Raw genomic sequence first — 14,385 nt, forward strand, 5'->3', positions numbered from 1 at the left:
CCAGATGTTGAAGATAGATTCTAAGTTCTTGTAAGGATTGTAAAGGGAGGATAAGGAAAATGTCATGTTGCTTTCAACCGTTACCATTTCATCAGATCTCATTGCTCAGAAGCATTCACCAGTATCAGAAGGACTGAGCAATATGCTAGCTGGGAAGTGAACATCAAGCCAAAGAAAAGCAGCAATGCTTGAAAAAGAAAACATGCTATAAAGTCATCTTGATCTTATCTCAAGCCCTTTCCGCCCAAACCCACCAAAGTCTTTACTAAGCTGTCTGCCTATAAATAGAACAGCAGCTCTCTTGCAGAGATGGGCAGCTGTAAACTACAGGCTTTTTCTCTCCCCCAGCAGCATCTGTGTTGTGTGAGAGGCAGCCCAACAACTAGGGTTTTTTTTTTGCTAGCCTTTCATGTTTAAGTCGTGTACCTATGAGGTTCCTGTAGATAGTCTAATGCAGGAAAATGCATTGGTTTACTTTGGGGGACAAGAATGTTGGCAGCCTTTTTGGCTGTTGTTGTTTTCTTTGAAAGAGCATTCTTTAAAAGAGATGGAGGAGTGCTCATCATTTGCACAGGTGAGTTTGTTCTGTAGGTATGAATTCAGTCCCTGAATAGACTGGAAACAGGGTTGGGGTATCAGTTCACAAATATATGAATAAAAAGAATAGAATGGGAATTGAGTACAGAGCATCAGTCTTACAAACTTGTGCTTAAACTGATTAAATACAAAATCAAACCAGCAGTCTGCTGGTTGAACCTGAAATATTTCTTTGATCAGGACGCGTTGGTAGGAAAGTTCCAGAAAACAAGCTAAACTGTATAATTTAGGATCTGTTGTTACCCTTTGGGGGGCTGATATTTGTTTCTATTTTAGTTCATCAAATCATGAACCATTCAGTTGTACTCCCAGTAGTTCTTCAAACTATTATTCATGTTTACAACACAAACCTTGCCTATATTTAGCCTGTTTTTAAGTCTTTGGACTATTGGATAATAATTTTCAGTTGTTTCTTTAAGAGCCTCAGTGGCATTTATCTTCTTGTTCTGCAGACCAGGTTTGGGACTCTGCATAATTTCCTGAAGCCACATATTCACAGGATCTCACCAATAAAAATTCTCAAGATTTCTGCCCAATACTTTTCTTTTCTTTTCTTTTCTGGAAGATATCCATTTTTTCATGGGTGTAGGGTATGAACTAGGAGATGTGTTCAAACCTGCCATAGTAGTATCTCTGTAACTTACCTGATACGTCATGGAACTCACAAAATGGCAGTTCCACCTCCAGTAGCCTATCACTTTCATTGTTTGATGTAGAGTCCATCACTGCCACTTTTTCAGTTCTTTCATTTACTTTCAGCTCATTATCTTTCTAGGAGTAGCAGTTTGAAGGCACAACTCTCCTGATCAGTTAGGACTCTCCCTAATTTTATTTATCGTCTTTGATATTGTAGAGCTCTTGTGAAACTCCTCTGCCATGCTGTGACTGATTTGAGACAGGTATAGGAAAATTAGGTATGGTTAAGCTCAGCTGTTCTTCTGCTTCTTCCCTGTAGTGCATCAATTGGCTCCCTTGCTTGAGTCATATGCAGCTGGTTTTTTTTTTGTAGAGCACCTGAGCTTTGATTGTGGCATGCCATTATGTGGACTGACTTGTGGGAGGTACTTATGATCCTTTTTGATCCCTTTCAGTTTTTACTGGAGGTAGGAAGATGAGTTTGCTGAGCCAGTGTGGTGTAGTGATTAAGAGCAGTGGACTCGTAATCTGGTGAACTGGGTTCGATTCCCTGCTCCTCCACATGCAGCTGCTGGGTGACCTTGGGCTAGTCACACGTCTTTGAAGTCTCAGCCTCACTCACCTCACAGAGTGTTTGTTGTGGGGGAGGAAGGGAAAGGAGATTGTTAGTAGCTTTGAGACTCCTTAGGATAGTGATAAAGTGGGATATCAAATCCAAACTCCTCCTCCTCCTCTTCTTTTTCTTCTTCTTCTTCTTCTTCTTCTTCTTCTTCTTCTTCTTCTTCTTCTTCTTCTTCTATTTTCGGATTTCTGCTTTGCGAGGTGCTGAAGTATCAATTCCTGAGGCTGTGGGGGACGGAGGCAGAACCTTTCTGTATGGAAACCATGCTTTGATACACTTTATTTATTTACCCCAATTATTATGCTAAAATGTTTTGAGGACTCCAGTGATTTTATTTATTTATACAAAATATATTGTCCACTCTTTGTTAAAATAATCCCAGAGCAGGTTATAATATAAAAGTAAATACATAATACACAAGGATTGAAATCTAACATTAGTTACATTCAAAGTAGAATCACTGAAATCAGTGAACTTAAATCCATTGATTTCAGCAGAACTGCTCTGAGTATGACTTAGTTGGATATTGCTTTATAAAAGTATAGCATTATAATGAAATACAGTAGTTCAGTAAATCAAGGAGGGCAAGCTGCCCAGCTCCAAATTCAGTTTAGCTACAGGCTGGATGGATAAATGAGTTGTTAACTGACACTGAAAACCTATTTGGGTTGGTGTGGTACCTTTACCTTTACCTTAGTCAAATATGTGAGAGGAGAGCATTCCACAGTCAAGGTGCCAATATTGAGTGATTCCATCCTCCAGAAATTATTGGTTCTATCTTCCTATATTATTTCAGAATTTACTTGTCTGCAAATTGTTTTGTATTTTTCTCTGTAAAGTGTGTGGTAAGTGTGTTCTACCAAACCTTTCCTATTTCCTCACTGTATATCTGTTGAATCTCACTGAAAGTCATAGGAAAACAGTAAAAATTTCTCTCGCAATTTCACTTTTTAGTTCAGGTCATTCTGATTTTGAAGAGAGAAGTTCCATGCTAGGCCAAGATGACATTTTTTGGCATATAGCATTTTGCTGATGAACAGCAGTTTGGCAAAGGAAAATATGAAAAAGCATAAATAAATGCAAGTGTTAGGGAGGGGGCAGGCACTTTAAGTTAAGGCACCCTATGATTGCAAATAGACATTTGCCTAATAATCTGTGGTGAACAGGAATTGCCTCTGACCAGCTAGGAAGGAAAGCTTTTGCAAGTTGGAAAAAACTTGACTTTTGATTTCTAACAAGTAACTAACAAAGGTTTTGGGGGGCAATCTGACTTTTCAGCAGACTTAGCTACTTCAGCTTTTAATATCTCTTGAAGAATTTGAAATCACTCAAGTGGGATGTTAAGTTAGTAGGGATTGTATAACAAGGTTATTATTGTATCTTGATTGTCATACTGGCTTCCAGTGAATACATTTAAGAACACTGCTGTGCTCTACATACAGTATGTTGCTTTTGTAGCCTTTGGTTACAGAACGACCTAACGGACAGCTTTATGATATCCCTGCAGCAGTTTCTCCTAATGATGTTTTCCTACATTGAACTACTTGAAGTACTTGTAGATGGTGCTTTCCTTGGAAAAGGGACGTATTAAATGGAGCATTAAAACCCCATATTATGACACTTGCTACTGGCAGGAGCTATGTATTTGTAGTGAATTAAAGCTCTAACCTTTGCTTTCGTTTTGTAGTCCTTCAGTTATTGTTAAGATTCTGTGTTGGTAGCATTTTAATGTATCTTTTGGTATTTATTACGTTCTTCAGCTGGGTTAACAAATGTGTATCATAAAGAGCAACTAAATGAATGTCAGCTAAACATAGCCTTGTCGCCTGGATATGCATATTATGTGAATGATAGTGTGTGGGGCTAGATGTGGAGCAGTGAGAAAATGTCCAGAACTGTGTGTAGACAGACTTGGCACTTTAGCCTTGGGAAATGGCAGCCAGCCAGCCAGTAAGCAGAGTCAGAGCCAAGAGTATCTGAAAAAAAATACCAAATATAAAAGCTGGAAGGATTATTCCTGTCTTTTTATTACTGCCCTCCACACTCCCTTAAATATGCAGACCGTTTCCTGTGGTAGTCAGATGCTGATAGCTTTACAGGAGACAGGCTCCTGTGTGCTCACTTTAGTCAAACAGGTGAGATCAGAGCCGTAATTGGACAGGACAGAGCTCTGACTTCAGACACTGAGGTTTTTCTTAAAATGTTTGCTGTATCTTCATCAAAGCTTGATAAGATCACCTTGACTAGTTTGAAGAATTGTATCCTTCTCACACCAAGATAATATCTCTCTCACACAGGAAAGGAATCTCTGCACTGTGCGTTTGACTGTTGTTTATTGCACTTGGGTATAGATAAGATCAGCAGCTCAGTTTTATGAATGTGTTGGATATTTCCAGCAGAGGGCAGTCAAACAATAAAGAATATTGATATCAAAGCCAGTACTTTCCTTCTTTTTGTGGTTAGGGAGGGGTAAAATCAGGAAAATTGGCTGTTCATAAATAAATGCTTCATGAGTGCAGAGGAGGGTGACCAAGGTGATCAAAGGTCTGGAAACTAAGCCCTATGAGGAACAGTTGAGGGAGCTGGGTAGCCTGTAAAAGAGGAGACTGATAGGAGATAGATATCCATCTTCACATATCTAAAGGGCTCTCACATGGCAGATGGAGCAAGCTTGTTTTCTCCTGCTCCAGAGGCTCGGACCCAAACCAGTGGATTCAAGTTACAAGAAAGGGGGTTCCAACTAAACATCAGGAAGAACCTTCTGACGGTAAGAGTTGTTCAGCAGTGGAATGGACTCCTTTGTAAGATGGTAGACTCTCTTTCATTAGAGGTTTTTAGGCAGAGGTTGGCTGGCCCTATGTCCTGGATGCTTTGCTTGAGATCCCTACTTTTCAGGGAGTTGGACAAGATGATGACCCTTGGGGTCCCTTCTAACTCTACAATTCTTTGATTCTATGACTTGATATTTTCTCGACTTCTAGACTATTATAAAAGAGGGCATGCTGATGAAACAGACCAGCTCATTTCAGCGCTGGAAGAGACGTTACTTCAAATTGCGAGGACGAACTCTATACTATGCCAAAACAGCAAAGGTATGTGGCTGTCCATGAAATTATGGGAGGGTAGTAAGGAATAGGACTCATCCAGTTTGTATGACTACAGCACAAGGGTTACTAGCTACTAAGAGTGTTTACTCTCACAAACCTGCTACTTAGGAGTTAAGGGAAGTTTTTAATGTATGACATATTGGTGTATTTTTGGTATTTGTGGAAGCCGCCCAGAGTGGCTGGGGAAACCACAAATAATAAATAATTATTAAACAAATAATAAATTATTATTATTATTATTATTATTATTATTATTATTATTATTATTATGAGGAGTTCATAATTGTTGCTTTACTTTGGTAAAACTATTAACTATTCTAAAATAGGAACTGGTTGTCCCTTACTTAAGTACTGATAGATTGTTTGTCTTTGTGTCCATGAGGGCTAGAAACACAGGAAGCTGCCTTATACAGAGTCAAGTCATTGGACTATCTAGCTTTGTGTTGTCTACACTGACAGGCAGCAGATGAAGTCTCTCTCAGACCTACTTGGAGATGTTGGGGATTGAGCCTGGGTCCTTCTGAATGCAAAGCAGATGCTTTACCGCTGAGCAGAACATTGATGCCAAAATTATTACAAAGATATGATTAAATAATAAAAACTGGCATCACATTTCTATATGTAGTAGAAGTTCTACATATATTAAAGGGGGCCTATATTGCTAAGAGCGAAAGGAGGCTGGATCTCCCCAAAGTTTTTTTCTACATAACATTGGTTGACACTGATCCTAACACCCATAGGATCAAAAAGGATAGGTGTCTCTTGTGACTGGATAGTGAAAGCACTTGATATACTGTACATGGATTTCACTGAGAAAGTTAGTACTCAAAAGAGCCTCAGCCAAAACTATGTATACCAAGTGTGTCCATTACCAAGCCCAAGGATCATTTTGCTGCTTTCTCTCTTGTTTTATTTTCTGCCCCTTTTATCTTCTCAGCAGAGATCCTCAATAGCAGAGGATTAGGGTGAGGATTAGGATTCAGCCAGAAGGAGATTTTCCCTGCTCCCTCCCTTGGTAGGTCATATTGACTCACCTGTCAAGCACCTGATGTTACTGTTATGTCAGGTCACCTGCTTCTCCTTTGCAGTGTGACTTGAGTTCAAGCCAGGATGCAAGGAAAAAGGTTCATTTGCACATGCAGGTTGGGTTTAAGCCATGTTTACAAAAGAAGCCCTTCTTGCAAGTAGGGGTTGCCTGCGTGTTTGGCACCAAGGGCTGCTTGTGGTTTGGCACCAAATTTAAAAGGTGTTGAATGCAAACTCTGCTTGCCAACAAACTGTCAGGAGCACATTTGAAGGCTCGCCATTGGTCTACTTCAGCTGTGTCTTTACCTGTCTCACACCTAACATCATATATGTGATGTTAGGGGAACAGGTGATTGTGCCTTTGAGAATACGGCCTCACAGGCCAAATCAGGATGCTTGCCCAGGCCTAATTTGACCCATGGGGTGGAGGCTCCCCATGCTTGAAATAGACATCTCCTAAAATGCCCCCAGATCAAAAATTACATAGCCAATTTAATTTAAATTTAATCAACGGGCTTCCTTGTACAGTGGTACCTCGGGTTAAGTACTTAATTCGTTCCGGAGGTCTGTTCTTAACCTGAAACTGTTCTAAACCTGAAGCACCACTTTAGCTAATGGGGCCTCCTGCTGCCGCCGCGCCGCCGCAGCACGATTTCTGTTCTCATCCTGAAGCAAAGTTCTTAACCCGAGGTACTATTTCTGGGTTAGTGGAGTCTGTAACCTGAAGCGTATGTAACCTGAAGTGTATGTAACCCGAGGTACCACTGTACTTAAAAGCATCTGGCAGATGCTTATTTTGGGAGTTCCTGTGGAATAATGAATAGTTATTTCTTCAATTTCTTGCCCACCATGCACCACAGGGTCCCAGGGTGGGTTACGGCTACTTAAAAATGCAATATTAAAATCAGTTTAAAACTATATATATAATGAGGTCAGAGGTCAGGGTAAAAAGGTGCACCTTCACTGTGCAATTTGGGAAGTGCAGGAGGCCCTCCAGTTTAGAGGGATGGCTAGTCATGTCAGGAATTCCCCATACGACAGTGGCTTGACAGGGAAATGGAGTGTTATAGGTTGCCTCTATGGGAGATGCTGTGCAAATTCTTCGCCTTGCCCTCATCCACACACAGCATGCAGGATTTTGAGGAAGCTCCGATTGTTTGTCTTGCAGAATCCATCTTATTCTTTGCCAGCACTAACCACCAGAGGCAGTTCTTTTAACCCTTCATTATATATATTTGATTTGTAGCAGTTGTGAAATAAACAAACAACCTAATTGAAGTTTTACATTTATTTTTCCTTTTCCCAGTCAATCATTTTTGATGAGGTGGATCTGACAGATGCCAGCGTGGCAGAATCCAGCACTAAAAATGTCAACAACAGCTTCACGGTAGGATTACTCATCACTTTGTGGAATGAAATTATAAAAGTATCTCAGTTCTATTCACAATAATTCCATTGTTGATAAAGTAAAAGTGAATTTTAGGCACTATTCAAATAATATACGAATCTGTTATGGGCAAATATTATTGGAGTGAATAGGAGATAGTGGGAGCAAGTGGCATTGATATTGATGTTTGCCTCCTATGTGCAAAATGGGAGCACGGGGTAGCATTTCAGGAAAAACGGGAAGATTTTCCCTGTGCAACATCTTTTCCCAGCTAATTTTCCCAATTTTAATCAATAAACACTTAGACTTGATGGTAGGGAAAGTGGTTAGGGTAGGGCAGAGAGTTGCAAAGAAAAAAATAGTAGATGAGCCAGGGTCAAGTACACACCTGCTGTTTCTCCCCTGGAAATTACTTGGGGCCCCCACTTTGTACATGGGGGCTGGAATTCTGTGTGTGCCACTGAATGTTCTGGTTCAGGTGCAACGCTAAACCACATTTTAGCATTGCAAAAATGAGTTCAGGTCAATGGCTAGTGAAAGCAAGCTTAACCTCAAACCATCATTTATGAAAATGGCTTATTTTACCTAACTAGTAAAAATTACTATCGTTTAGGATTTGGACACACTATAACTGGAAAGTCAAAAGTGAAAGCTTTCAACCGCCTTGTGGCCATGTCAGAGGAGTGAGGAGGGCTAAGCTCATTTTCACGATAATAAACCATGCTTTAGTGCTAGTCATGAATTCCATATAGACAGATATGAATTCCAAAGAATTTTACATAATACTTTTTGCATGTTGATTGTGACATATCATATGATTTTATGTGAGATGAAAAGAGTTAAAAGCTTGGCCAAAATGCACCAATATTCACTTCTGTAAGAGGACAGCATCATTTCCTGTTGCAGCAAATATTGGATGGATCTTCTTGGGTTGTGCAAGAGACAGAAATAAATTGACATAGCAATCCCATTTGGCCATAACCTCTGGGAGTTTCTTGGTGTCCACAGATAGACAAATATAAGCAGCAAAAGCTAGAAAAAGAGAAGGTACTTGAATTTTTCCAGCCAGTTCAATATGGTCATATTGTTAGTTTCCATTTATGCTGGCAGGAAATTGGTTTAGTTTATTCTGTTTTTATCTCTGCCGCATTTGAATGTTCTGCATGCCTTTGGGATCTGTGCAGTATATATGTATTTTAAAGGATGATGGATGGAACTATTTTTATAGTATGTAGAATTTTGGAGGTTCACAGACCAAAGTATATTGTAAGAATACTTAAGGGATAGTTTATTCAAGTTAAAGGCCTATTTTTCTATAATCCTGTGGTAGACCATGGCATTGTGCATTTGTATTGTTAGTATATTTTGTTGGTTAACTGTGACACCAAAGCTGATGCACACCTGGAAGACATGTCCAGAGCACATCTGGTTCAAGTCTATAGAACCAATTGCAGTTGCTGTAGCCTGATTATATGGATAGGGTGGCCATTTTGGGTTTTGAAATCTAGCATAGAGCAGTTGACTACAGGGTGGCTCCAGGGGATGGGGAATAACCTCATGGAGGGAGAGCGTGAGCCAGCATGGTGTAGTGGTTAAGAGCGGTGGACTTGTAATCTGGTGAACCTGGTTTGCATCTCCGCTCCTCCACATGCAGCTGCTGGGTGACCTTGGGCTAGTCACACTTCTTTGAAGTCTCTCAGTCTCACTCACCTCACAGAGTGTTTGTTGTGGGGGAGGAAGGGAAAGGAGATTGTTAGCCGCTTTGAGATTCCTTAAGGGGAGTGAAAGGTGGGATATCAAGTCCAAACTCCACCTCCTCGTCTTCCGCTTCCTCTTCTTCTTTCCTATTTGAGGGAAGCATGCAAGACTAGTTGGATAACTACTGCTAGTTGATAACATTCCTTTTAGGGCCAGCTTAGCAATATAAAATTTTCCCCCAAAATGGAGCTTTTATGGGGGGGGGGGGGAGAATAAAAAAATGCAATACTGTACTCTTTACATACGGAAGGTCACTTTGTTACTTTAGGAACATAAAATGCATTAGTTTAGCATGGAATTATCTCTCGTATATTAAATGTTCATTTTATTCAGACAATATTTACAAATTCTTTTTCTAAGTTATCGCTATCACTTCCTGCTTCTTCATATTTCTCATCATATTGTTCACCCGTGTTGTAAAAAGCTTCTACCATTTCAGATTTATTTATTATTTGTTTATAAAAATATTTAGACTGCTGTGTTGCCAATATGGGGATGATACTCACCTCTATCACTCTTTTATATGCCATTCAGGAGAGGTTGTGTAGGTGCTGGATCATGTCTGCAAGTAGTGATGGGCTGGATGAAGGCCAATACACTGAAGTTCATGGAACTCACAAGTGAAATTAAACAGCTCTCAATTTTGGCCATTGTTACACATCGTGTTAAAACATATTTATTCATCCAGACCCATGAGGTCACAAAGAGTCGGACACGACTAAACAACAACAAAAGAGCACTGATTGGCACCATGTTGGGTTCTCCAGAACTCTACATCGATATTAAAAGTAATTTCTAGTGTTAATTTTGGAATTGGTAGAATATTCTTATTGAGCTACTTCTGCATTGCTGTTCATGGGACTCTCTTAGAAGTAATTGTTTGTGGAGAGAAAGGGGAAAGTAAACCAAGTTTACTTTTTTTCTTGACTGGTGAGCTTAGCAAAATAAATTAGAACACTGGATTTCAGCTTCATAGGGCATGCTAAACAGATATTGTCCCTTGGGCTCAGAGATTGAATTCTCAGGTGGGGTTGTACTATAGCCTAGATGGCACCCATGGAACATCAGCCTCAGACTGCTTGGGTTGCTCATGATGAAGGATCCTTGAGATGCAATGTGCCAGGTTGTTGTTGTTGTTGTTGTTTAGTCGTTTAGTCGTGTCCGACTCTTCGTGACCCCATGGACCAGAGCACGCCAGGCACCTCTGTCCTCCACTACTTCCCGCAGTTTGGTCAAACTCTTTGTTAAAACATCACCCCTCCTAGATTCTGGAAGCTGAATGCTGTCTTAGTGAATCCACTTGACTGGGATGTTTTCTAACTCTTAATACTGTGGCAATTGTGTTTTTTTTATTATGATAGAAATGTGTTATACTGCTAGCTTATTGATTATGGGGTGTTGGCAGCAGTTTTATGCTTTGTATAGTTGATATCCTAATTATATCGCAAAAGTTACACTAAGAAAGGTGGCATATAAATATGTTTAAATAACTAAAATAAAGGCCATTCTTAGATTTCTTTAGCAGGGGTTTTTGAAGTTACTTAGGTGATGTGATTTATGAAGATCCTCTTCACCCATGAAGCAATAAAGGAAAGGAAAGGTGATCACTTCTGTGATTTATGTACTTCATCCCTTCCACCTTTGGCAGTACTCTTGATCTTTCATCTTTGCATTACTCTGCTGTCATATCCTGCCCGTGAGCAGAATTCTACCAATTCTGGTGCCTTCATTATACACCTTTAGGTGCCAGGCAAAAGCGTTCCTTTTTAACCAGGCCTTTTAATCAGGCCGTCTGCTTGACATCCTATGCCCTTTTAAAATGTGGCTCTTTTGGGGGGGAGCTGTTATTGGGTTGTTTTTATTTTGATTATATATATTGTGGTTTTTATGTTGATCTTTTCTGTGAACCACCCTGAGACCTCTGGGTATAGGGCAGTATATAAATTCAATAAATAATAATAATACCACCCTCAGTCATCTGGAAGTATCTTGTTAACTCAAATTACTCCACCTTTTCTCTTTTGCTCCTTCTTATAAACTGTTTCCCAGAACACCTGTGTGGTGCTGCCGTGCTTTTTTCCTTCAAATCTTTCCTCAGAACCCACTGAAACCTCTGGCACAATCCACAATTCCTCATTCCCTAGTAAAACTAAGGCTAAATGTGTCAAATTGAATTGAACATACTTCCTTCCCATTTATCCTCCACTTCATCTGTTGTCTCCTCTATGTGGACTTTTAGAGTGATATTTATTATAATGGGACAGCGAAGGTAACAAGGACCTAATTCATTTAAGAAGTAACATGTAGTTAGGTTTCATTTCATTTGGCACTGATGTAAGTTAAAGGCTTCACAGAAGTTGTGACTCTTGAACTGGGATTTAAAGTGAGAAGTAGCACCACATAAGTGTTCTGGGTAAGGAGTTCTAGTTAAAAGAGGCCGCATGGAGGAATGGGCAGAGTTTGTTTAAGAGAACAGGAGACCTTTGTGCAGCTAAATATATTTCCAGCTATAAGATATTTTTAAGCACCTGCTACAAATAGTGGGTGAACCAGATGATCATTTAATCCAGCATCAGATCCTCATCTGAAATAATCATTTTTGGCGATCACTCATGATTCCTTCAAAATAATTCAGCAAAACATACTGTCTGGAATGCAGTTTACTCTCCATTATAAACTATTTTAAAACAACATCAATTTCACATTTACATTCTCTGATGTTGGAGATTATGTAGGAGAAAGTTCCCAGATAAAAACTGAGACATGTAGTAAGTGAGTGGGCAGGATAGTTTGCTTGGTACTCCTGTGCTATTATGAGTTTGCAGATGCATGGCATGCAGCAGATCTGTCAATAATCATAATTCTTACCTTAGACCTATTCTCTAAATACTGAGTTGGTGAAGAGGTGGAGTTCAGACTCCTGGAGACTTTCCATACACCCTCTTGAGTTAGGAAGTGCCTCTTAGCTCTACCGCAGACCGGAAACAGCATGTTTTCACAGTCAGTGCCTGTCTCCTGAGTTTGCTGCCAGTAGGAGCAAATCTGTCCCTGCTCCTCCTTAAGCAGACAGCTAATCAGCTTCTGGGGAGTTGCACAGAATTCCTCAAAATTGGCTGAATGCAGGAATAATCCTATTAATACCTGCATCAAATTCTGAGGAACTTGCTCATTGTGAAGAAGAGATATAGATGAGGACAGACATGTGGATTAGAAAAATACTGTGTGTGAGATGGTAACAAACAAGTCGAGAGAAGTGGACTGAAAGTACTGCACCAGACGCTGCTGAAGACTGCATCTGCTCTTTATTATTAGAAACCATCAGAAATTCAGATACTTTAGAGTAAGTTGATCAGGCTCTTTCTGACTCTTTTCTGTTTATTTGTAGTTGGTTAATAATAGAGACACATTTCACTCTTCTGTACAGTTGCATAAGTAAATGTTTTTATGGGCTGAAAGTACACAGGAACAGACCTTGCTGCCCGAGGTAAAATTAGAAATGTTGTCATATTTTCCAGCACAGGAAGGTTGTAGATTGGTGGTCTCTCATAATGTAACACTGGTTATGCAGTGTTATTTGTTTCTTCTCTTATACAGATGAGATAAAGTTGAAGAGTTGTTTTTATAGATTTAGAGGTGTATGAAAGTATCTATAAAATAGCAGAGTCTTGGGGATGAGAGAGCTTCCTCATTTGTGGAAAGAAGTGTAAGTAAAAACATGTGGCTGTTGTTTTCTCTCATTAGAATTTTCTCCTTAGAGTTGGTCCTGCTCTGGAATTGCTCTCCCTTGCTTTCTTCTTGCAGGCTTCCCATTATCTTTAATCTAGTAAACAAAATGTCTGCCACAGTCTTAGTGGTGCTAGAAGTGGGTATATCTGCCTTGCAAGTAAAAATCTGCTTTCTTGCTTGAAACTGAAGCTGTACTTTGACATGCTGTGTCCTGTCCCCCATTTCCCTCCCCCACGAGGCTAGTGAGTGAGTACTCTGTACTTCACTCCCTGAGAGTGCAATCCTATGCATGTTTACTTGACCGTAAGTCCCAAGTAAACAATGGGCCTTACTCCCTGGTAAGTATGTACAGTGGTACCTCGGGTTAAGTACTTAATTTGTTCTGGAGGTCTGTTCTTAACCTGAAACTGTTCTTAACCTGAAGCACCACTTTAGCTAATGGGGCCTCCTGCTGCTGCCGCACCGCCAGAGCACGATTTTTGTTCTCATCCTGAAGCAAAGTTCTTAACCCGAGGTACTATTTCTGGGTTAGCGGAGTCTGTAACCTGAAGCGTATGTAACCTGAAGCGTATGTAACCCGAGGTACCACTGTATAGGTCTGCAGCCTGAGTTTTCTGGAAGTACCTGATCCTGTAGCATTGTGTTAATAATGCATTAGTGGCAGAAAAGAAGTCAAGATCAGTGGTTGCTTATTTGTTCAAAAATGTTAAGTACATTACCTTTTTAAAAATAAACCTGAAGGCATACAGATATCTTTGTTACTGTTGCTATAAGTCTGACTTAGTTTTAAAGATTTTTCTGCTTTAAATATAGTGTGTGCTATGTGCCTTGCTACACTCACTGGGACTTAAAGAACTGTCATGTCTCACCTCAGTCTCTCCCTATGAGAGTAAGGTAAAAAAGATAAACGACCCCTGGATGCGTAAGTCCAGTGAAAGGCAGCTATGGGGTGCGGTGCTCAACTCATCTTCAGGCTGAGGGAGCCAGCATTTGTCCACAGACAACTTTCCAGGTCATGTGGCCAGCATGACTAAACCGCTTCTGGTGCGACGGAACACAGTGTCAGATGCTGTTTACCTTCCCACCCTATTTATCTACTTGCGGGTGGCACTGTGGTCTAAACTACTGAGCCTCTTAGGCTTGCGGATTGGAAGGTCAACTGTTCGAATCTGCGCAATGGGGTGACCTCCTGTTGCTCTGTCCCAACTTCTGCCAACCTAGCAGTTCGAAAGTACACCAATGCAAGTAGATAAATAGGTACTGCTGCGGCAGGAAGGTAAACACTGTTTCTGTGCTCTCTGGCTTCCATTATAGTGTTCTGTCATACCAGAGGCGGTTTAGTCATGCTGGCCACAGGACCTGGAAAGCTGTCTGTGGACAAACTCCAGCTCCCTCAGCCTGAAAGCGAGATGAGCTCCTCACCCCATAGTTGCCTTTGACTGGACTTAACTGTCCAGGGGTCATTTACCTCTTACCGTATGAGAGTATACTCTGGGCTTTTAACAATTTGCTGTAGGAAAATATTG

The 14,385-nt window shown here is 40.4% G+C and overlaps 2 protein-coding genes across 8 annotated transcripts in view; one reads left to right on the plus strand and one right to left on the minus strand.

Annotated features, from left to right (window-relative positions):
* LOC114598132 (nuclear body protein SP140-like protein) overlaps window positions 1-14,385 on the minus strand; it is a 402,008-nt gene that overhangs the window by 384,975 nt on the left and 2,648 nt on the right. The gene's annotated exons all lie outside the window — the stretch shown is intronic.
* Window positions 1-14,385, plus strand: part of DGKD (diacylglycerol kinase delta) — a 72,300-nt gene that overhangs the window by 11,970 nt on the left and 45,945 nt on the right. For 4 of the 6 annotated variants that reach the window (XM_077930076.1, XM_077930078.1, XM_077930079.1 and 1 more), the window contains exons 2-3: window positions 4,837-4,947; window positions 7,295-7,375. In XM_077930076.1, coding sequence (XP_077786202.1) covers window positions 4,837-4,947; window positions 7,295-7,375 — 192 coding nt within the window. Of the gene's footprint in view, window positions 1-4,836; window positions 4,948-7,294; window positions 7,376-12,159; window positions 12,474-12,811; window positions 12,837-14,385 lie in introns of those variants that run through there. The other 2 variants (XM_028730702.2, XM_077930080.1) reach the window with 2 other exon arrangements.

Source organism: Podarcis muralis, chromosome 6 (genome assembly GCF_964188315.1).
Source record: "Podarcis muralis chromosome 6, rPodMur119.hap1.1, whole genome shotgun sequence".
Taxonomy (NCBI): Eukaryota; Metazoa; Chordata; class Lepidosauria; order Squamata; family Lacertidae; genus Podarcis; species Podarcis muralis.